General features: G+C 46.7%; 1 protein-coding gene across 1 annotated transcript; it reads left to right on the top strand.

Moving 5' to 3' along the window:
- The first annotated feature begins 683 nt into the window (after positions 1-683).
- On the top strand, positions 684-23,957 carry LOC119435414 (Down syndrome cell adhesion molecule-like protein Dscam2). Its single transcript, XM_049659829.1, has 7 exons — positions 684-918; positions 1,506-1,595; positions 1,742-1,924; positions 2,658-2,951; positions 18,684-18,863; positions 19,326-19,597; positions 23,141-23,957. Exons 1-7 carry the CDS (start codon positions 684-686, stop codon positions 23,153-23,155), a joined length of 1,269 nt encoding a protein of 422 aa, XP_049515786.1. The 3' UTR covers positions 23,156-23,957.
- Positions 23,958-25,024: the final 1,067 nt, after the last annotated feature.

The following is a 25,024-nucleotide window of genomic DNA, read 5'->3' as shown; positions in this document are numbered from 1 at the left end:
CGATTTGGCACTTGCGTTGCGGGCTGTAATTACCGATTCGAAAGTGCGCAAAGCGAGCAACACGACGAGAAAGAGCAGGGAGCGCGCGCACCTGCTAGCAGACTGGCCGGAAGTCTTAGGTCCTTGCTCGACCTATCCGCATCGTCGCGCCCGTTGACATCACCAAATGCGCCCTGGTGACATCACGACGACCGCTGGGGATACCGGAAAGGGTCGGAGAGGAGCACGGCATTGTTTTTTGATTTTGGGGCGCGCCCGCGGCGCGTACCGCTGCAGTGTTTGGCATTGTTGATAGTGAGGGCATTCTGAACTCGATGCGCGTGTTTACTTGAATGTTCAAAAATATCTGAGGTGGTTTAGGGCCCTTTCAGGGTACTTTCTGTGTATGCCTCAAACGCCTGTCAGGGTGTCAGTTACAGACCGATTTGCGCCATTAGAAGGCTTTAAGGGTGTAAATTGGTTTGCAGTGTAAGCTGGTCGCGGTAACTCGAAATTGGTTAAAAAATGTGTGGCTTTTGCGGGAACAAACAGAAGCGTCAATGCACAGTGTCTATGTAGCCACCTCTTTTAGAATCTAATACACCAAAAATCACCAGCTATATGGCACGTTTTTAAGCACGAAGTGCTTGCTTGTTGCGTTCAAGATTACGCCAGCTCAAACATTGCACGGCGTTCAATCGCAGATGCAGCCAGGTGACAGCAAAATCACTGGCTACTACGTTGGATACAAGGCAGAAGCCGACGGCCGCGCCGAATCGTTTGTCTACAAGACGGTCGAGTCTCGTCCAGGGAAGAGTCAAGAGTGCGACATCAAAGATCTGCGTCCTGGTACTAAGTACACGGTAGTCGTTCAGGCCTACAATGGGAAGGGACCCGGACCCACGTCGGAAGAGACTGTCGGAGAGACCCAAACATCTGGTAATTGTTCTAAGATTATCTGTACACAGGTTCTGTTTTCCTCTCTCGGTCGTGTATATTTACTCCACCCTATTTTCTCACATACTGGCCTAGTGCAACCCTCCACGGCCTGTACTAGTTAAAGGTGTAGGTCATGACCATAGCGCAATTATGTATGTCTACGCCTTACGGAAAGACCCTAATCACACTAGTTTGGTCCCGTTTCCCTTTTCCCCCGCTCAAAGTAGCTGACTAGTGCGCATGAGCAAAGGCCAAACTCTTGCTTTCCTGCAAATACAATCTCTAACTGCCTAAAAAAAAAGAGCTGCAATCAGCGGCAATGAAGACCCCGTTCATTTTCCCAGAGAATTCTGGAGATGTTATATAAGTGACAGTGTTCCTGCTGGTACTTTAGTATTTCATAATCGTGTTAACCAGTCAAACATAATGCCTTAAAGCAGTAACGCTGCAGTACCATTTAAGCAGCCGACTCAATCGGTTTATTTTGCTGAAAGAGGCGGGAAAATCGATGACGGTTAATGTGCAAACGTAATTTTCAGGAGCGGCAACACTTATTTATACATATTTTCTTCTTGCTATTTGTCTAGATATGGCTTCCCTTTTTCGTGTGACCGTCAACTACACGTCGTCAACGGAAATACGTATAATTTGGCACGACATCATCGGGTCACGGCACGGTAAGGAAATTTATGTTCGCTTGCATTGACCTCGTGCAACCCACGAACAGCTCGGCCATCTTGGCTGTCCTTTGCGTTATTTTAAGTAAGGGGTACATATCCAGAAATATACAGAAACGCCGTGCCTCTCGCATCTCTATACGCAGGCTACAAGCTCTTCCTCCGACCAAATGCCAGTGACTGGGAAGCATACAAAGTGCCTGGAACCACGAATGGGTACACATTCAGCAACCTGCGCTGTGGGACGCGTTATGAAATCTACGTCGAAGCTGTCGGCGACAACAGGCCTAGAATGACGTCCATTATCACTGCCAGTACTAAAGGCTCTGGTAAGAACTCGGTGCCTCAAAAGACGTAATCGTTGCTGTGCTCCTTTCTCCGCTCATGACACAAAGGTCGTTGACGCCTCTTTCTGAGTGACACGTAGCGCATTTTCTCAGCAGCAAGCGTCTTGGAATGACGGCCGTAACGCCATCCTGCAGTAAATCAACGTATATGCCTTCCTGAGAATCCAAAATTCTCCTTGACCGCTACGGCTGCGAATAATCCAAAGGGGACGTTATTTGATGTCGTTTAGCTATAGCTTAGTCCCAGATGCTAGTTCTCAGATTTTAGAGTTGTCTTGTGAGGATTGGCTCGCTACGTAAAGAAAAGGAACATGCGGCGATTTTTCATCCCGATGTACCAATACGTAACCAGTCAAACATAATGCCTTAAAGCAGTAACGCTGCCGTACTATTTAGGCAGCCGAGTCAATCGGTTTATTTTGCTGAAAGAGGCGGGAAAATCGATAAGAAGGGCCGTATAGAAAAAAATCCCCAACCACATTCACTAACTCGGAAAAGTTTATTTCTCCTGTGTACAATAATCCCATGATCTAGAGGAAATAGAGGTTAACTGACAATTTTCGTAGCAGAAAATTGCTCACTCATGTACATGTTCAGCTGCGCACTGAATGGGGCATATAAATGGGTTGGTTTCAAGAACCTAACTATCCTAAATATTTGAATACGGAGGATAGTGGCTATACAACACGTGGCGCTGTTGCCATGCGCTACACAGTGCCAGTGGCCCCGGCACACCAGCAGCCGCTGATGGTGGACAGCGAGAACGTCCCGCTCGACCTCGAGGCTTTCGGAGACGGTGGTTGCCCCATTGGTCACTACGTGGTCAAGTATCGGGCGCTGGACGACGCCGAGTGGACGGTCCGTGTCCAAGGAGGGCAGCAAGGGCCATGTGGTGCACTGAATAACCTGGAGAGAGGACGCCGCTACAAGCTCCTCCTCGGTGCAGCCAACTCGGCTGGATACACCGAGCGGCTGTACGATATGCACGTGGCACCCGCCGCCAGCAAAGGTGCGTTAACTGCCGCAATGTCAGCTCAGTCAAGGATATAGTATATAATCAATGATTCATGAACGTATGAGTGACGGAGATGGCTTTCTATGTAGTTCGCAGCTCACATTAGTACTCTTTTGTAACCTTCGTCGTGCATGTAATATCGCGGCGCAGACGCCTTTCATGGCCTCCATTGCCCGAAGTATTCAATGCAATAAATAAATAAAAGAACGTCGCAACAAGACAACCTTACATGCAAGGTGAGTACCATCCTGAAATCTACAACTTCTGAATAATAATATAAAATACTACTACTACTATATTCTTAATAATATATTATAATTATGAAGAATAACGAGGCTATCATCGCGTGCTCGACGGCCCTGTCTCTGCAACTTTTACGCCTTCTACAGTTCTGCCTGCTGTTCCTTTGCGTCGTGAATGTGCTGCCTGCTTTGAATAACGCCTCACCTGCCGTGGTGGTGTAGTGGCTATGATGTTGCGAGATATCCCGAAGGCGCAGATCGATGGGCCGGGGCGGCCGCATTTCCGATGGGGGCGCAATATGCAACAAACGCCTTTGTTCGGTGCACTAAGTGTACGTTAAGAATTCCGGGTGGTCGAACTCAATCGGGAGTACCCCACTACGGTGTGCCTCATAGTCACATAGGGTTTTAGGCACGTAAAACTGCAGGATTCAATTTAATTCAAATGACGCATTTCCAGCTCCTTCTTTATAATGGGGTGTGGTTATAGAAAAAAAAAGGCAATCTGCGGCTCCTGTTGTGCTGTACGCAGCTCCGAATTGATGAGGTTGTTGCATTGTGGCTAAAAGTGTATGCAATGCTCAACTGATGCCAATTAACCAAAAAACAAAATTTCGTTGTGCGACCGGCGTTGATAGAAAAAACATTCGCATATCCGATAGTGTAATACTGGCAGTGGCAGCAGGTGGCAAGTACTATATTTAGATGTTTATCCTACCTCACCGACAGCTGTCACGTGTTTAGTTGCGTTGCTGTACGAACACACTATTATACCGGGCTATAGATGTTCAACACACCATACAGAACGCATCTTATCGCGCAGCCTGAAGCGGCATGCGTCAACCGTGTTCCTCATCATTATCATCATCAGCCAGCAACAGCAGCCTATATTTATGTCCACTGCAGGACGAAGACCTCACCCTGCAATCTCCAATTACCCCTATCTTGCGCTAGCTGATTCCAACTTGCGCCCTGCAAATTTCCTAACTTCATCACCCCACTAGTTTTCTGCCAGCCTCGACTGCGCTTCTCGTCTCTTGGTATCCATTCTGTAACTCTAATGGCCCACCTGTTATCCATCGTACGCATTACATGGCCTGCCCAGCTCCATTTTTTCCTCTGAATGTCAACTTGAATATCGGCCACCCCCTTTTACTCTCTGATCCATGTTACGCCACACTAAATAAATTACGGGAATGTGTTTCGCATGGCTGCCGCGTAAGCAGCCACGCCTTTTATCTAGCAAGAACGCTAGTAGACTTTTTAAGGCGCATTTAACATAACCGCGCTTCGACATCGAATTATTCTTGGGGAATTGAAGACCGAAAAGGCGAAAGTGGATTTGAGGCTGCTAATTCGCCTGGTTGATTTGGATTCGTATGAACAAAAAGAGAAAAAAATCTTCGCTGACACGAAACAAACATAAACGACTGCACGACACGAACGCCGTGTCGTACACTCGTTTTCTTTGTCCTTCGTCTTACGCTCAGTTTTCTTTGTTACCTGTGAACAAGATTACGCATCAGTCGACTGCAGACGAAAATTTCAGACACATGCACACAAACGGTTCCTTACTGCGATAGCAGTTAAACGCTGGAAGGCGGATATGGTATGTCCCCCCGTTCTTTCGGTCACGCCTTTGTTGTCAAGTGGTCGTTATCATGTTGTAGTCCGTATGCGGCCTCTTCATCCTCAGTTTAGCTTATAATGTAGAAAAATAAACCTAGCGCGCCGCTGCCAACACCACTCAGTGTGGAACTTCTCTCAAATCCAATGTGGAGCTTGGAGCCGGACTTGCTGTACCCATGCACTGAGCTATACTGCAGTATTCATAGTTTTGCGTGCCACGCTCGTGAGGAGAGCGGTCACGTCTCTTCGCGTACCTTACAGGGCACAGAAGGAGAAGCGGTAGTGTACGAAAACGTTCTCGCGCACGCCTCTGGGAAGTTGTTGTTGATAAAATGCAGCGTCTGCAGTGAGAACGATCTGCGGTCGCAGTAATGGAGTTCAGATGAGGATAACTGCGGCAGTGTGCTTTTTTGTTTCTTATTTTGTTGTTGGCGGAAGCTGCGTCGTCTTGCTAATATAGTAGTTAATGAATAGCTGTTAGCGTACTGACGCGGAAAGAAACAAAGTGAACTGACCCAAAAGAAAGTGAGCGAGGTTATTAGAGCATAATCTATTTCCGCTCAGTCAGTTACTCCTCGTCGTTCCTTTTGACTTTACAGACAACATTTCCATCAAAAGGAATAGGAAGTCAGTAAGGTTGCACTTTGTTGGGCTCATGAGTTGTACTATATTCTATTTCTACTGCATTAATGCTTTCAATCTTCACGTAAACATGTTTATCTGAACCTAAATTTTTGTCACCAAATGTTTTCTGCGTTGTTGCGCTGTGAAAAGCAGTGAAACGCTGGTAAATATTATCGCCTAAGATAAAGATTATATCGTCTTGGGGAAGCTTTTCGTGCACATATGGCCCATCACTGTCCCAGACCAGTAATTTAAAGACAACATATGACTCTATTGTTAGCCTAACGCGCTGGTGACTCAGCGACGTTGCTGACGTTGTAGCATAGTTTTATTGCGATAGCAATTATTTGGACACTTCAACCGGATGTCTGCCGTCGCCGTCGTCATCGCCGTCGCCGTGAGGTTCCCTATAGAGAAAATCTTCGCCGCGCGCCGTATGCCCGAGCGGAAGCGTGCGCGGACGCGCGCTATCACGGAGAGCGAACGCGCTCAATCACCCACGCGCAAGCAAGGAAGCGGGAAACCAGCGCCGGAGGGAGCGCGGGGGGGGGGGGGGGGGGGAGGGCGCACTTCTACTCTGCCAACAACCGCGCTCGCCGTTCGCTCGCCCGCACAGTCTCGTATCTCCACACGGCTCTGACCTTTATGCGCCGTGCATTCGCCGCTCAGTTTCCGTTGAAGCGATAGACCGCACGTACCTTCGCCCGCTGCGCGGCGTATGCGCTCGCTGCCAGCGTTTTGACAGTCGTTGGCTGCAGTCATTCAGTGTGATCTATTCATGTTTGTTTGTGCGCGCTCACACCACGCATGTTCATTCAGTTAGTAATAGTCGGGCCCCATTTTCCAACGCACGCTACACATGCAATGCTGCCCAGATCGGCAGTGCAGCACTACAGGTGTGTCCCTTCTCACGCGCTGCCCACGGTAAGCGCTTCTCATCAACACCACCGTTTCACACGCGCCTTCTCGTGGTCATCCAGTCTTCTTCATGTCGGTCTACTTACGCCGCAGCACACCTGCTTACTTAATCAGCTCATGTTTACTACAATTCATATTGCTACCAAGGCCGCCCACCTTACTTCGTATGACATTGCTGTGTTGCTATCGCAGTCATTGCTTCGCCCTTAGGCGAAACTGTGACATTTTTTTTCATTCCATTTCATATATTTAGTCTCAAGGCAAAAGTATTACAGCGAAGAGGGAGGGGGTAAGGTAGAAAAGTACGCAAATATAAAAGAACAAAGGGAACACAACACAATACAGGCTACTAAAAATGAACTAACATTACATCACACAATCAGAAACAGCAGTCTTCAAGGCATTAGTTTCGGTTATAGATCCGACGGAGGCTGGAAGCTGGTTACAGTCCATGCGTTTTTTTTGTTTTTGTTTTTTTTTGAACAAAAGATTAAACTTTCACGTTTGTGTGTCTCTTGGGGGCACATCGACCATGAACGTAAAATTACATGCATTTTCATTCACAAATACATCAGTCGATGTTATAACTGCAGCTGCTTATCATACGTTTTGTTACAAATGCCCCTGCGATACGATCCACCAAGCAATTCTAACTTTAAGTGGACCACACGAAATCTGGAAAAATCATGACATGTCGCTCCTGCCTACCGCTGAATACGTTGTTTAATTGCGATAGCAATTATATGGACACTCAAAAGGAGATTTCTGCCGTCGGCGTCACCGTCGCCGTCGCCGTAGCCGTCGCCGTGAGGTTCCGTATGATGTCCATGGAGATGAAATCGTCGCCGCGCGCCGAACGCTGTATGTGCGAGTGAAAGGGCGCGAGGGGCGCGCGCTTTCACGGGGAGTGAACGCACGGCGGAGAACAAACGCGCGTTCTGCGCCGTGCTCGCTTAAGGGCTGCAGAAGTAGCGTCTCTTTCCTCCTTTACAATCACCATATATGTAGAGCAAACGCGCCTTCTTCCGACGCACGAGAGGCCGTGGGGGAGGGGGAGGGGGAGGGGGAGGGAAGGGAGGCGACGTTTAGCTGCGGCACCAAGTGCCTATTAGATGCGGCACCAAGTACCAAGAGGCTCCGGCAACAGTCACCAACGCCGCACGCATTTTGAGCGAACGCGGGCAAAACGCCGAAGGCGTCGACAATAGTTCTGCGTGTTGCCGGTGCTGCTGCATGTCCAAGTTTATACAGCTGATAAAGCTAATATCATTACTCCGTATAGCTCTCTACAAAATTTGCTATCGCAATTGATGCTTCGCCTTCAGGTGAAACTGCGACAACTTTTTAACCAACATATTATTGCGGAATGTTTGCTATAAAAACTAAATTAAGCATTCAACTATATACTTGGTTCTATTAAACCAGGAAAGAAACAATTTGATTGACTTTATAGGCACCATTAAATTATTTCCAATGCCGAATATATTCTTATAAAGACGACATTAGGCAAATAAATGCGCCATAAATACATTCAGATGCCTTCATAAGAATGTCTCATTATTACAATGTTTCCGAATCAGTTATTGAAGGGAGAACATGATATTAGTCGTTATGAAACGCGATTGATGCCGTGTAGAGTGGCTGCGTGTTGATCGTTCTGCGCTTGAAACACAGACATAAATCTCGTTAACCAGGACTAAAAGGGGCACTTATACAACAGGATGACTCACTAGAACACACAAAGGCTGATCCGGCAACAAATGTCGTCGTAAGGCTAATTATGCAACACATGCTAATCCTGGATACACTTATCAAACAATTGGAACTTCAACATGTTGTTATTACGCTTAGCAATTATTTTTTTACAGGGATAGCTGTAATGGGCTCATTCCCCTAGTCGTTTTATGCCCGCACGTGCCAGTGCTGTCTGTCACTGGTATCGCAAAGGGCTTTACTAGACCATATTTATTGACGAGAAATAGCATAACCCAGCTATAATTTGAGCGCCAGACCGGCAGATTGCCCCCTTGAAGGCTGTACTTCTGCCTAACTGTGGCTTCTTCACCACCGGAGGCAACACCTATAAAAATGAATACCGCTCGAACTGGGGGAATTGTGGGCGAAAACTGCAATTCTTGCCTTTTAACCACAGCGTATTTACGTATCTATAAATTGTTAATAAGTCCAGTCATTCGTCTTGAGATTTTCTTCATGATCGCGTCCGCTTATGTGACCTGTGCATTGGGTGCCCAATAAAGAACCCTAGGTGCTAAAAATTGATCCGGAATCCCCAACAATGGCATGCCTCATAATCATATATTGGTTTTTGTGAGCAAAACCCCCGAAAGAGAAAAACAACTTTTATATAAAACGGCAAGTTTCAGCGGAGTTTGTCTCCCCTCCCTTAGATGGCGGCCAGGAGCCCTGGGGTCCTAGCGGCATCTTCGGCTTGACTGATGACTTGTAGTTGGTCCTCGCTGTCTGAACTGAGCAGCGCGGTCTCCCACTTCTCCGCGTTCGTATACATGTTGTTTGGCTCCTCCACTACGCTGGGGCAAGCCCAGATTATGTGTCTGTGGCCCGCCTGCTGATTACAGCCTTTACATCTATCCGAGTAAAGTTCCACGGGTAACAATGATTATAAGCGATTGGGTTTGAGAAGGCGTTTGTTTGTAGCAGGCGCCATGCGGTGGCCTGCTGTTTATTTAATGAGAAGTGTGGTGGGGGGTAATGCTGCCTCCCTGATCTGTAATGTTTGGTGGTTTCATTATATTTGACCGTGTCTTCTCTCTCCGCACTCGGACCCCGCATTGTTCCTGCCCCTGCTCGGCTCGCTAACTCTCGAGCTAGGGTGTGTGCGATGTCGTTGCCCGGGAGGGAGGAGTGGGCGGGCGTCCACGTGACATGAACGTCACGCTCCCCGCGAAAGTTAGTCATGATCCTTAGCGCCTCGTTCGAGATCCTTTCCTTAGCGAAGTTATGAAGCATGGTTTTAGAGTCACTGATTACGGTGCTGGCCGTTGGGGAGGTGAGCGCCAGTGCTATGGCCTCTTCCTCCGCGATTTGTGAATTTCCTGTTTTAGTGGGGCCGCTGACAAGCGGGTGGCCCGCTTGGTTTGAGGCGACCACTGCCATGTGTCGACCGTCTGCATATTCTGCCGCGTCTATATAGACCATGTCCAGGTCGTTTTGAAATTTCTGATGCAGTGCTTTCGCTCTTGCATTCCTCCGCTCTCGGTGATGTTCGGGGTGCGTGTTTCTGGGTGACGGGGGTATGATGATCTCTGGAATCTCTGGTTTCTCTTGGGATGTCGTATTTATCCACGCTTTGCCCAGCGTACGTGATACCGAGCTTGTGGAGGATGTGTCTTCCCGTGTTGCTTCGCCTGAGTCTTTCTTATTGTGCGATTGTATGAGCCTCGATGAGGTCGTCTAGCGTATTGTGCATTTTTTTATTCATGTACCCTAAAGATCTTTCTACAGGCATTACATATGGGGGGTTGACAAAATAACCAATGAATGAACATTATACATAGCACCGAAAGTAAAAGGAATAAATTCTACACGGAATACAAGATACATGATCACAAATACAAGACGGAGATATACAAATACAAGATTGAAATATATAAATACAAGTTTGAATTACAAGCTAAACATATAGGTCGTGTGAAGGCTGTTATTTATCAGTGTGCATCCTGTACTTCAGTTTATTAATAAAAGCATCGTGATTATTATCGGAATCAATTTCAGCTGACAGTCTGTTTCAATGATTGATGGCAAGGAATAGTAGTGACTGATGCTTAAGTTTATTTCGAGTGAACTTTGGCTGCACTTTAAAAGAGTGATCTAATCGGGGAAAGACGCGAAGGGACGGTTTGATATGGGCTTCTGTGAATGCCGAGGGATTATGACTGTCCTGGATTATGAATGCCGAGGGAAGGACTGTCCTGGGCCACCTCGTTGACGCTTCCGGTGTCCGACCGGACCCAGCAAAGATACGCGCTGTCACGAACTTCCCCGTTCCACGGTCTGTCCATGACGTTCGTAGCTTCGTGGGGCTTTGTTCCTACTTTCGCCGTTTTGTGAAAAACTTTGCGGCGCTCGCACGTCCACTCACTGACCTACTCAAACAAGACGTCCCGTTTTGTTGGGGTCCTCTACAAGCTGACGCCTTCTCTGAGCTCATCGCCGCCCTGACGACTCCACCTATTCTTGCCCATTTTGACCCAGCTGCTCCCACGGAAGTGCGCACAGATGCTAGTGGTCACGGCATCGGTGCAGTTTTAGCCCAAAACCAACAAGGCGTTGACCGTGTTATTGCGTACGCAAGTCGTCTCCTATCGAAATCAGAACGCAATTACTCTATTACGGAACGGGAATGTCTTGCCCTTGTCTGGGCGGTTTCGAAATTCCGTCCTTACTTGTATGGCCGCCCTTTCCGTGTTGTCACCGATCATCACGCTCTCTGTTGGCTTTCTTCACTGAAGGACCCTACTGGACGACTGGTCGTTGGGCGCTGCGCCTTCAGGAGTACTCTTACTCAGTTACCTACAAGTCTGGCCGCCTCCATTTCGACGCGGACTGCTTGTCCCGCTACCCTGTTGACCAACCAGAGGGACCGGACATCGAACCTAACCCCTGCGTTATGTCTATGTCTCAGTTTCTCCAGATTGGTGACGAACAACGCCGTGATGATGCTTTGCGATCGCTCATTGATCGGCTGGAATCCGCACCTAACGACGCCTCACTGCGCATGTTCGCCCTCGTGAATGGCACACTTTACCGTCGTAACTTCCAATCAGATGGCCCTGAGCTGCTTCTCGTTGTGCCTAAACAGCTGCGTTCAACGGTACTGCGTGAGCTTCACGACGAACCAACTGCTGGTCACCTTGGTGTGTCCCGCACGTACGATCGTGTCCGGCGCCGCTTCTTTTGGCGCGGTCTCGCCCGGTCTGTTCGACGTTACGTGACCTCCTGCGACAAATGCCAACGTCGGAAACGTCCTGCCGCACCCTCGGCTGGACTGCTTCAGCCGCTCTCCATCCCGACCGAACCATTCTTCCGGGTTGGTTTGGACCTTCTCGGTCCTTTTCCTGAGTCACGATCCGGCAACAAGTGGGTCGCCGTTGCTATCGATTATGCGACCAGGTATGCAATCACTCGAGCGCTCCCCACCAGCACTGCTACTGACGTTGCCGATTTCTTGCTCCACGATGTTATTCTGCACCATGGCGCCCCTAGCCAATTGCTCACAGATCGAGGCCGCGCATTCTTATCACGAGTAATCGACGATCTCTTGCGCTCCTCCTCAACGCAGCACAAGTTGACCACTGCCTACCATCCCCAAACAAATGGCCTCACCGAGAGACTAAATCGCACCCTCACGGACATGCTCTCAATGTATGTTTCATCTGACCACCGTGACTGGGACCTGGCGTTACCTTACGTGACTTTCGCGTACAATTCCTCGCGTCACGATACCGCCGGTTATTCACCCTTTTATATGCTCTTTGGCCGTGAACCACCGTTACCGATGGACACCATACTACCGGCTGCTGCCACGCCGCCTAGCGAATATGCACGTGATGCCATCGCTCGTGCCGATCACGCTCGTCAGATCGCCCGCTCTAGGCTGTTGGCCTCGCAAGCGACCCAGAAGCGCCTCTATGACAGCCGGCATCGCGACGTTCGCTTCTCACCCGGTGCCTTAGTTCTCCTGTGGTGTCCATTCCGCCGTGTTGGCTTATCCGAAAAGTTGCTATCTCGATACACGGGTCCTTACCGAATCGTCCGCCAAGTCACGGACGTCACCTACGAGATTGTTCCCGTCTCTCCGACTTTACCGCCGGCGATCGCTCCCAGTGACATAGTTCACGTTAGCAGACTGAAAGCCTACCGCCTTCCTCCTAACGACAATGTGTGAAGTGCGCCGAGACGGCGCTTGCACCGCCGGGGGTAATGCTACGACGACGAAGAAGACGGTTCTCTCTGGTGCTGGTGGCTGTCCACCATCTTGGCTACTGTGTCTCTCTTATACTGTAAATACAGTGTAAATAGTCCCGCCTTGTGCCGTTTTACGTAACAATATAGTCGGTGAAAGCGAAATAGCAGTGTAACAAGTCTTTTTTGTTTTTGAGCATGCATAAATTTAGAGATAATTTCATATCAATTACGTTGTAGTAACGAGAATATTTTTTCATGACAATTAGCAGGCCTTATTCTGTAGTGATTCGAGTTTGTTGTTGAAGTATTCTTGATCAGGATTCCAAATGATGACGGCATAATCCAGTTGCGGTCTAACTAAAGTAATGTATTCTAAAAGCTTGGTCACGTCGTTTGCGGAGTACAGGTGGCGCCTGACAAAGCCGAGGATTTTGGACGCTTTGCTACTTATGTAATCGATGGGCTAGTGCCACGTCAGGTCTGAAGAAATGTGAACGCCTAAATATTTCACTGTGGACACTTTTTCAATGGCCGCGTTATTAACAGTGTAAAAGCAGGTATGGGGTACAATCGTCGTGGTAAATGGCATGGCTTTTGTTTTGGAGATGTTTATCCCCATCTGCCATCTTTCGCACCACTTAGCAATTTCATCAAGATCCGACTGCAGCAAATTAGTGTCATCAGAATGATTATTCTTTGTGTAAATAACACAGTCGTCAGCAAATAATCGGACAGTGGAAGTAAGGTTATTGCTTAAATCGCTAATCTAGATAAGGAACAATGCTGGTCCAAACACCGACCTCTGTGGCACACCAGAATTTACAGGTATTAGTGTGGAGCAATATTCATTTGCAGAATAAACAGCTGTCGGATACCTAGAAAACTGAGGATCCAGTTCATCACATTCCCGGGGTGCTATAACGTAAAATGACTCCAAACTGTTTTGATTCCAATTTCTGCAATCAGCCTCCACGATTGGTCAAAATATTTTCGGGCCACTCCCAACATCGCTTGTCATGTGACGTGACGAAAACCGCGATAGCTCCCCATTTGATATAACGTGCACAAACTGATTATGCATGATTAAACCGCCCAAAAGAAAAAAATTATCATTCCTGATTCGACACCTTTTCACCATTAGCCCTCTGCTATTGGTCGAATGTTTTCTGGCTACGCCCACTTCGCCTGTCTGCCACGCGACCTCACAAAACCGCAAGAACTCACACGTCAAAGGGACGTGTACGCAAAAAGAACGCATTATTATGTTGAACAAAACTGAAAAATTTTCTAGATAGCCACAGACTGCCCCGTATCGAAAGCAATAGAAGATGGCTGCCCGTCGATCCCTCAGGTCCTCACTACTCGCACCTGCTGGTGAGCATGTATTTATTTGCGCATAGTAAGCCTTTTTGCGTGGCAGTAAAACGTTATCGAGCCCTTTCGGCATGCATACGACATCGCTCTGCCAACGCTTCCTTGCTGAGGATCCGTTTTAGCGGCATTCTTATCCTTCCGCTGCACGCCGCCGCGATTTTCGAGCAGCCACCGCAAGCTAAGTAAGGCGAAGCGGACCAATCGGAGAAGCCGGCACCGCCCTCTTCATGCGGTAATCTATTTTCACTGTGCTGGCTTGGCCCTATCGAAACCCTCTCCACCAGAGCGTGCTCCTCGCCTCTAGACAGACAATTAGATAAGAAAAACCGCTGAGTGTAGACAATGTTATTGGTTTTGAAAGCGAGCAAAGGTGACCTCCGATAAACGAAGAGAGTGTTGGATTGGGTTGTTCAGACAACGCCATGGGTCACCGCCCGATGCTTGCATCGGTGGTTACGTAAATTTGACGTCAGGAGTTTGTAATCAAAACAGTTTGGAATCATTTTACGTTACAGCGCCCCTGCTTCTATTAAGGTTACCCAATTATAAGACGATTGATGAGCCACCTTATCAAACGTTTTTGAGAAGTCGTTGAATACAGTGTCTATTCTAATTAGGTTGTGTAAAACGTCGTGAAGATCAGCCATCAGTTAAAAAAAACTGTGATTCTAATGAACGTCCACGCAAGAACCCGTGCTAGAAGTTGTGCTGATCTAAGTACTCTATTATTGCAGATGAAATTATCTGTTCAAGCATTTTACAGGGTATGCTTGTTAACGAGAAAGGTCTATAATTTATGAGGGCAGAATGGCATCCAGATTTAAATATAGGTATAACACGATAAATTTTTCATGCATCAGGCTCGCAACGTGTGCCAATATACTGCTGAAATAATGCAGTGAAAATGCGGGCTATTGTTGATTTAGTTCGTTTGAGCAGTTTGGGGAAAATACCGTCAGGACCAGGACTTGAATAATTTAGCAAACGATCATGAGCTTCTTCTATTCCTTCTTGAGTAACCAGAATGTCGTCCATGGTGGCAATTATAGAACCAGCATGCGCACTTGGGGGGGATTGGGATTTTGTCGGTAAACACTGAGCTAAAAGATAGATTAAATTCTGTGGCGACCTGTTTGGGCAAAAGGATCTCACTAATATTTACAATAGATATAAGACTAGCTGTCGAGGCCTTAGGATGAATTACTTTCCAGAATTTTTGAGAGTTGGTTCTCAGTAACGTTGAAGTATTGTGGTTAGAGAATTTACCTTTAGCTGTTTCAATTTCCGCTTGACATAGTTTTGATTGTTCGCCGTAACGTTTCCAATCATCCTCGGAGGCCGATCGTTTTGCCTTAGCGCAAAGGCGCTTCTTTTTGCTGGTGCATCGCTTTACGTGTCTTGTAAACCACATGTTTTGAGACGGCATCATGAGCGTGAGTTTTGGAATGTTTCTTTTTTTAGCTGAGTCAGTTTGGCGCTAAGTAGAGTCCAGTTATCATTCGTACAGCGGCTTGATACAGATTCCAAAAACTGCTCACAAAATAATAACAATTCACTGACACTCACAATAATTCACTCACAATAATGACAATTCCTACGGCTTCGAACTACTAGTTAGACGTGGTGATCGGTAGGCCGAGGGCTTGTTTATATGCCTTTTTGATGATGCATTCTATGTTTTGTTCTCCCGCTCGTGTAACTTGAGGTATGGGGTTACATACACTATGCGGCTGACGATGAAGGCTTGAATGAGCCGTACTAGTTTGTGTTCTTCATGTAGTTCCTGGCAACTCTTCGAATCAACCTGATGGTTTGCAGAATTTTTTAATGTGACCAGCTTATCGCTTTATAAAATACGATAACACTGTCGCGATATTTAGTTATTTATTGAAAGCTATTTTCTAATATGAGAGCGCACAAGAATAGACGAAAGCGAAAAGTGCACAGTCCCTTCGCAAACTCAGAATTCCGTGCACATGATTAGTTACAATATAGCCACTGAGGTTGAGGTTTGTCGAACCGTTAAGCTGACTTCTACGCACCACGCAACTGCGCATAAGTTTCCAGAAATTTTATTTTAACCTGTTCATTTGCACGAGGTTTAGGCAAACTACGTGTAACTGTTCCACCGTTTACGAGGTTTTTTCAAAAGTCCTATGGGCAATTTAGCGCTAGTCACAAAATAAGCGATATGCACAGAAGTCCTGCTTATAATTTCCTTTGCCGGTAAAGCCGCCTCCCCACTGTAATGGCGATAGGTGTTGTGGGTATGAGATAAATAAATAAAGGTTTCACGTTCGCATAAATACACCAATTCTGTCCGCATTAGATGACTTAGTAGGTGCGGTGTGCAGAAGCGTGATGTTTTTGTAGCGTTAGCTACACTGGCCTAGCCAAGCCCGTTTCGCGCGGCACATCAAGAGCCGTGCTGCGCATGCGCAAGGATCAGTGATGTCACACGGCTTGCGCACCGGAGCTACCGGAGCCGGCACCTCTCGCGCACTCCGCCGCCGCCGCGCGCGGATCACCGCCGCCGGTCTGCGCATTCCAGAGGAGTGACGTCGTAGCCGTGGTAGACGCACTGGCGCCGGCGCGCGCTCGCTGTGCAGTCACCGTCTGACACTGCGCTGGAGCCACTGCGCTTCTGACTGGCGTTTGCCTGTGTGGTATAGCCATGGAGAAGGAGAGCGCAAATGCTGCTCAACAGCGCAGAAGAACGGAGAAGCTTGACTCATAAGAATAATCTTATCTTAAGAATAATCTTAAGAATAAGCTAAGAATAATCAGCTGAACGTTTCCTAACGCTACGTATATCCTGGCATAGCCGAGCTAAGCCACTGCAACTTTTCTTTATCGAGGAGTTATTACAACTGTAAATTTTATGTTTCACCTTTTTCAATTCTTGCGATTTTTAAGAAGTGTCGTAAATGAACTGCGGACTTGAATCAATAATCAACCGCTTGCGGTTCGTAGATTTCTTTATTTAGTCTGCAACAAACCTCATGAAATTTGGTCTGATTCCATTCCCGTACCCTTACCTGGGCGCATGAAGTATCTATTCGGTGGCTTCGGGCTCGAGTGACATGACATGGGCTTGGGGATCGACAAATGTTGACCAAGGAACGCGGCCCAAGTATTCGGTTGCTATGGCAACGTGGGATGCACAACACCTGCTTTGGCTCTGACCTGGAATGCAGGCAATCAGACGTAAACTTATAAGAAAGGATGGACAGAAGCCATCTGTACCTGAAATTTGCACCAATTTGGTGACAAACCCCACGTTTTATTGCGATAGCAATTATATGGACACTCCAAAGCGGATTTCGGCCGTCCGCGTCGTCATCGCCATCGCCGTCACCGTGAGGTTCCGTATGACGTCAACGGCGATGAAATCGTCGCCACGCTCCGGACGCTGTATGTGCGAGTGAAAGGGCGCGAACGACGCACGATTTCACGTGGAGCGAACGCACGTCGGAGAGCAAACGCGCGTTCTGCGCCGTGCTCCCTGAAGGCTGCAGAATCAAGCGTCTCTTTCCTCCTTTACAATCACCATATATGGAGAGCAAACGCGACTTCTTCCATCGCGCGAAAGGCCGTGGGGGGACGGGAGTGAGGTAGAGGAGGCAACGTTTAGCTGCAGCACCAAATGCGTATTTATATAAAAACATTGCGAGGCGATAAGGTGGGTAAGATTTCCGACGCTGCTCGACGAGTGTCCCATTCTGATCTCGTCGAAAACCTCCGAGCCGCACCCAGAGGCACCGGCAACAGTCACCAACGCCGCACGCGTTCGGTGCGAACGCGGGCAAAAGGCCGATGACGTCGGCAACAGTTCTGCACGTTGCTGGTGCTGTTGCATGTCCAAGTTTACACAGCTGATAAAACTACTATCCTTTCCTATATAGCTCTCTACTAATTTGCTATCGCAATTGATGCTTCACCTTTCGGGTGAAACTGCGACATTTTTTTCAGAAACGTTGCTGCATTACTGCACAATGCAGAGATAACAGCTTTTCTTCAATTTCCTTTATTCGTCATATGTCTTGGGACAAATACTCCAGGAAAAACAAGTTTGGTGCAGTGGAAGCCACGAATAATGATTTATTCAGTTTCACGTACTCATCCAAAAGCTCATGAGGGTAATGCTCCTCTTAATTTACTCTCCATGTGGATGAAAACTGATCTGTAGAGCTTTGTTGAGGTCCAGGAAAAAAATAAAGTTCACAGGTGAGGCATCGCCCATTGCCGAATCCTCCGGACTTGTCATTGTTTATGTCGCCCGCCAACGCCATTACATTATGCCGCACCGGCAAGTCTATGTTTCCCCCAGTCCTTCTTCGTGAACGGCCAACTAACGTTTGCAGTGAAGCAGAAACAATACACATAAGTTCTCACTGCGCTTTCAAAGAGTTACAGGCACTTTGCGTCTTATATCGTCTTCCTACCTTAATGGTAATCAACCATGCGTGCATATTCTTTCGTTACACTCTTTCTTTTGAAGAAAGTAATATGACAGAATTTAAGTTTGCGCATGATGGCATGCATACGATTTTAGCCTTGAGCGAACAAGAGACACAGGGTCAGTGTAGACAGACAGTAGGTGATGCGATCACTTCCAACAATCGTTTATTTTCACAAGCATCACGCTTCAATATAGGAGACAATCAACCAGCTTGCGCCAGCGCATTCCTACAATTTCACAAACAATGACATGAAGCATAAAGTATATAAAAAACGCTTCGTCTACGTCTATCAACACTGCCCCTGTGTATTTTGTGCGCTACAGGCTACAGAACGAAAGCGATGTTGCGCTAATACACGTATGTCGTTTGCCACCTGAAAGTACCCAAAGCGCGCCGGCAGAAAAGGTAAATGCACTCTAGATAGCTTGCGATGATTGTTTGGAGACAAGATAAGCACCAAACGGTGCAAATTTTTCTCGGCAAAAAATGTGATGCATGAAGCACTTTCCGCTCTCCCTCTTCTTTAACAGGCGTATCGGAAACTTCTACGAGTGCGGCATCTCAGCAAGAGATGCATCGCAAGCTGGCTGTGGTCACTTCAATTGTATGCTCCGTGGTGGTGCTCATTGTCATCATTGTGGCCGCCTGCGTAGAACTGGGGCGCAGGAGAAGAAGAGAGCGTGCTGAGGCTGCCGCCTCAGAAATATACGGTATGTTTTCCACTGCCCCCATTTTTTATTTCACTGATTGCCACGTGCTTCAACCTATCCCTACTTCAACACAAATTGTGGCAAAGGCTCACCACTTCCCTCACTCTTCTACTCAGCGCCATATATATATATATATATATATATATATATATATATGCAAAATTCGCGGCATATTTGTTTATTTATGCTTTAGCTGAGTAAACAAAGGAATTCATATGTTTCCGACACACATTAAGCATTGCTTACCCACAGTTATCTTCCTGCATGTTCCCAATTAATCAATAATCATAGGAACTAAACATGGCGAGCAGGCATTCATTGGCATTACGCGAGCACAGGGTGCATATGCAACAAGAGTTGCAACCAAGTTTTGGTTATAGTGCGTTTGATCGGCCTAACATATTTATGCTAGATAGGCTCGCCAGGTGGTGCCACTAAGACACCTTTCCTCCCGAAATGCAGCCGAACCGCGCCTTAAACCCCCTTCCAAGTGCGAGGAGGTTGCACTGGCCAGTTGGGACAAACAGAAGGAGCCGTTGCCGACACCCGCTCGCAACGGTGAAATACCACATCAGCAGCAGCAGCAGTTGCAGCAACAGCAGCTGTACGCACCCTGCCCGTACGGCACCTCGTCGGGACGACTGCGGCAGCACGTCACTGAAGGCACTCTAGGAAGGCGGCAGCACACTAGGGCTGAGATCGTCGAGGAATTCTACGATATGCCTTTGCCGCCGGTGAGTGAAGCAACGAATGCTTCTTTCAAACGGAAGCCCTTAAATCCTGGCTTGTTTTTTTCGCCGACTGTGCAATACACAGGAGTTCTGACGTAGTTCACGCAAGTGTAAGCGTGGCAGCTGGCTTGGCACAGTTGGTATTTCTTTGCGTAGAATATATTTTAGGGTGTGGAACCCTTATGTACACAGATAAACGCATCATCAAGTTTTTATATGGGAGAAAAATAAAAATAAAAAGACAAATGAAGAGAGTACGGCACAGAGTGGATGATGGGCTCGATTACTTGCAAAGGGTTTTTCTCTGCTAAGCTTGTTAAATTTTCGTTTTACTAGCTCTGAAATAAAGCAGGAACGTTTGAAGGTATGCGTTTCAATTGGACAATTCTTATGTTAGCGAGATCACGTCTTAAACACACGTGTTGATAGGATCGATGCTCACGGTAACAACGCACATCTTTAACATGAGCCATTTGCTCTGGTACTTATCCTTTAGCTTCACACATTCGTTAACTCATGGTGAATGTCTGATATGCGCAGCCCCGTGTTTTTTTATGCGCGAGAATAGTCAGAGTTGGACTTATCGTGGGCCTTGGAATCTAAACTGGGTGATCACGGGTAGTTTTGACTTTACGTTACAAATGCAGACCTATGGCTAAGGAATAATAGCTTCGGCCAGATGTTTTCCGAAGGAAAATGTATTCCTTTCGTTTGTGAGTCAACATAAATGAACCCTTCTTTTTTCCATGGCTTGTGTAGGCTCCAGTCATTTTACTACGTGCTTACTAAAACAGGGCATCTACGGTTATATTACAGCTCGCATATCGTTTTTAACCCTTTAGGCCCTGGCGTCCTATATAAAGGACACGAAAAGAAATTGTTCTTAATCGTTACGCATATGGTTAGCAAACTCAAAAAAGAATTTAAGCTATTCTCCATACACCTCCGCCAGCATAGACGACAGTTTCTTCATCCTTGTCTTTCTCAGAAAGCCCGTGAGGTGAAATCAAAATGGCGGAAGGAAAGAAACACGACTGCAGCAGTTTCCGCGTCTTTTGATAATATTTTGCTCAATACCTATTGTCTCGGTAGCAATCATAATTTTGTGTGTTGTTTCTGATATGGTTAGGAGTGTATTTATATCGGGAACTTTTGCCTATTATTTGCGCATAGCCCGCAGCACGCCATGATCTGCGTGTCCTAAATATAGGACACCAGGGCTCAATGGTTGTCAAGGTCCCGGAATAAGCTGAATCTACAGTGAGGACGCTGTTGATTGTAACAGCTTCCGATTTCTTGTGTTATTATTCCCAAGGCAGTAAATCAGTCTGAACTTCTGCATTTAGTGGAAAGGGGACTCCTATAGTAATAAGTATGCGTATCAAGGACCCAAATATGTTTGCTGCACTATAGGAAGTGTGCGTGTTGGAGGAAGAAGACGATGACGATGAAAATCAGGATATACAGTTTGCTTTTGCAGGCTAGGGGAGCAGTATTGCTGCACAGTAGACGAAGAATTTGCCATATATGGCGAAAATACATCTGACAAAGTGACTATCAAGTGAATGGAGGCCATTCGAGTGCAATAATGAAGGAAGTGGGCGTGTTCGAGGTAGATGACGATGAAAACCAGGATACACATGTCCGGAACCGAGGGGTCGCAGCGGAGCGCCCGAACAAGAGGACCAGCGCAGCATGCTTTTAGAACAAACTAGCGCGTGCCATCCTAACGCATCGAGCACGCGCCGCCTAACTTTATTTTCGTCGTCTTTTGCAGCCGGCACCAAGGCGCCGGCCGAGGGCGCCGACCTTATAGCGTCGCCGCGTTGCGGCGTCGGTGGGCGCTACACACAGTTTGCTTTTGCAGGCTTGGGGAGCAGTAATTTCTGCACAATAGACGAAGCTTTGGCCATCTATGACGAAAATACATCCGATAAAGCGACTATCAAGTAGATGGAGGCCTTTCAAGTGCAATGATGAAGGACGTCTGCGTGTTGGAGGTAGCAGACGATGACGATGAAAAGTGGGATATAGTTTACTTTTGCAGGCTTGGCGAGCAGTAATTTCTGTACAGTAGAAGAATTGACTGTCTATGACGAAAACACATCCGACAAAGCGACTATCAAAGATAGAGGCCATTGAAGTGCAATGATGAGCCGTGTATAACCAGCGCGAAGAATATTTTTGATGCCTCTGATGCAAAAGAACCACTGTCAAATGACCATCATGCAAGTTTTTATACATTTGAATGAGTGATACAGCCGAGAATAATATGCAAAGTCGAAATACTTCATATTGCTCTTTACAACCACTAAGCCCTGGTGTCCTATATATAGGACATGACGCCATATCTTATGCTGATGTGGTACTCCGAATAAAATAAATATTTTTGAGCTTCTTAGGCCGTAGTAAATCAATACAAAACGAAGAAAAAATTTTGTGCGCGTTAAAAAAAATTCAGGGCTGAAAGGGTTAAAGTGGCCATAATGCATACAATTGACTTGATCTCCATTTGGATTTCAGTACGCCGTCCACCGACACTTCATCCGGCTGGAGTCTTTACCTGTTCATTGTCTCGACAAAGAGTCTCGCCTGTAACTAAAAACAACACACTGCTCAAAAAGGTACACAAAAGGTCTTACACATTAGAAAAAAAATATACTTCACTCAACGCTTATAAAAAGCACTCAAGTTATGCACACCCACCGCAAAACGCACTCTGCTTCATAACACTAAGAGCTTTGTTTTTTTTTATGCACAGCTTTGCAACATCCCATAATATGGGACTCGGATTAGATCAAATAACGCTTTGCGTATAAGCAGCCCATCAATTGATTTTTCTACGGCAGTATAGTAATTAGCAGTCACCAATCACAGCATTTAATTCATTTATTACCCAGAATGTGTTTCATGTCGCACAACGTTGACAGCTTTAAGGACGCTTGCGTCTGACAATGGTGAAAGCTCAAACTATGGTAAAGTATATTAAAGTCGTTCAATTATACTGCCCTTCGGCTTCTTAGTACATGATGCTGTAAAAATGCACTGAAGGGCACAAATTTTTTTATTGAGTTTGATTCTTTTCATGCCTGTTTCCCTTGCTTGCGAGGAGTTCCCTGCCCACGCAATAATGGCATCCCTTTCTTTTTCTTACTTTAATTTTGGCGGCTGAAGTATTTCACTATGACCAGTCTTTCAGCTCACATGACCAAAATGAAAAAGGAGGGGGACCATACGAGCCTGGGTACATGAACGGCCAGTTGTTAATTCATGTGATTCTACCCTTCCCGAGCAACATTGGGCATCTGATCCACCTGCGATGCCATGGTATAGACATTCCTTCCAGTAACGGACAACTCTATAATTATCTAAAGTTAGAAAGCACAGGCACCATGCTTTTGGTATTTGGTATAGATTTTCTGCTTTTTCGTAGTTTTCGATTCAAGCACGTGAGCTCACTGAAAGCGTGACTGTGCACGTTGCTCTTCGCATTCGCGAATATTTTGTATTGTGTTTCACTTACACGTAATTACCTTCTTGTTTCAGGGGTTTCGGTGCTAATAGTAACTAATTTGGCACGGTAGTAGTGACTCACGTGCATCTGCGTTAAACGTGCGCGACCAAGGACCACTCTGTGAATCCGTCTCTTCGAGGATTTTGAAACCACAGATTTCCTTCGACCGCCCACTGGTGAAGAGACTGGAAAACCAAAATACGTGCTTGTGTGTATGTGCAAAGTGTGTCTGTGTGTGCCAGAGCGACTAGAGCGTCTTTGACTTGCGTGCTGAAGAGCTAAACTGAACAAGATACGAAGAAAAAGAAGTGTGACGTTCGTTCTGCACCTTACACGTACGGCAGTGATCAAGCGAGACTCAAGACGTGAGCAGTGTTCCGAAGTGAACGCATCTTGGCTGTCGCCGTGCCTGCTCATAATGCAGCCCGCATTTTCAACAAGACGGTCGTCCATAGGTTCAAGCAGGAACACTCCGCAACACTTCATTGTGCGTAGACTTGATTGTGATACGACGAACGCTATCTGTGGCGCAGCGTAGTGTAGATAGCCGGTTGCCAGCGGCCTCAATTACTTTGGTCGCCCGGAAACCTGACTTTGTCAGTCACGAAGTGTGGCTTGGACATGTCTTGGACTCAACGTTTCGACTGTGGTTAATGCGTAAAAGATGCTGTTCGTAGGTGTCCACTATAATCAATCGCTTAAAAGCATGTTTTTTCAGGCGCATGAACAGCACCTACTCCCTGGAGCCATAATTATTGGGAAAAATTACTATAACAGAGACTGAATTTATTAACCGTCGGCGTCGTTGCCCTTCTCGTATAGTGTTGATTGTTTGTTATAAAGCACTCTGAAGAGAAGAAGTGGTAAAAGCTCATTTGTTCATGCACTACTTGCTTGAAGCAAACGCTCTCTCGTCGAATTAAAATGAAACCTGCGAGATAGTTCTAGTTTTAAACGCAACAGGCCCGTAATATGTAGATAATTGCTGTCAATGAGCTTCTCTTTGTTGCGCGAATCTTCATAAGTGTGCTTTGCCTACGTATAGTCGCCACATGAAATGGCGGCGTGCCGCGTCAAAACAAAACCTAGTGATCATGCCGTCTTGTTTGCCTGGTCTGATTGATGTGAATTGTGCTAACAACGTCTGCCGGATGCCGCTAATCTGAAGAAGCATACTTGGGATGAGGACGTGGCCCATTCATGAATACGCTGCCTGCACTGATGCCCTTATTGCGTGCTGCCCTACGAAGTCCTCGCTTAATCGATGGGTGTGGTATTAACACGAGGACAGCCACAGTACTCTACGCAGTGTAAAACGGAAACCTGCGTTATCACTGAGGCTCTCAAACGCCCACTGTGGTGCCTTCACTACATAAGAATCCCGAGAAACAAGGAGCTGCGCGCTAGGTAGTAGTGCATTCGCATAAAGCCTCAAAAATGTCTTAACTTAGTGGCGAAAAAATACCCCGTTAACGATGCACACAGGTGCAGGCGTGTAAGCGAAGTATGTCTCTCGCGCTTCTTTTTAATTCTAGTTACAGGCAGCAAATCTGCGTGACGCATTTTGGCATGTGTAAAGCTCTCTATGACTTCTTCTACAGCAAGTTAGTTGTACCTGTTTGCAGCAACTTAGAAATGTTTCCTTGGCAGTGCCACATCTCTTCATTATATACACCATGAGTTTAAAATTTAAGCAAAATGCTAGTAATGCCACATTGTGTACCCAAGGCCCGTCACCTTGGTACGTCCCCGAGCGCATGTTAACAACAGGATATTTCTTTGAGTATGCCCTCATGGCTGCAACGATAGTCATTTTGGCACAGCTTTTATTGCCGAGTTTCGACCCCAAGGTAGTCAAGCCTTGTCTCTTAATTAAAACAAAATGACATGTCAGGACGAGAATAGTTTGGAATCAA

Source organism: Dermacentor silvarum, unplaced genomic scaffold (assembly GCF_013339745.2).
Source record: "Dermacentor silvarum isolate Dsil-2018 unplaced genomic scaffold, BIME_Dsil_1.4 Seq691, whole genome shotgun sequence".
Classification (NCBI taxonomy): Eukaryota; Metazoa; Arthropoda; class Arachnida; order Ixodida; family Ixodidae; genus Dermacentor; species Dermacentor silvarum.
The sequence above is the reverse complement of the archived record's forward strand: the minus strand, read 5'-3'. Positions and strand labels throughout refer to the sequence as shown.

Bases quoted from the DNA above. Each gene is read 5' to 3' on its own strand.
- LOC119435414 (XM_049659829.1), top strand. From the start codon at position 684: ATGCAGCCAGGTGACAGCAAAATCACTGGCTACTACGTTGGATACAAG. The intron at 919-1,505 runs GTAATTGTTCTA...CTATTTGTCTAG, and splicing joins CGGAGAGACCCAAACATCTG to ATATGGCTTCCCTTTTTCGT. The intron at 1,925-2,657 runs GTAAGAACTCGG...TGCGCTACACAG, and splicing joins TGCCAGTACTAAAGGCTCTG to TGCCAGTGGCCCCGGCACAC.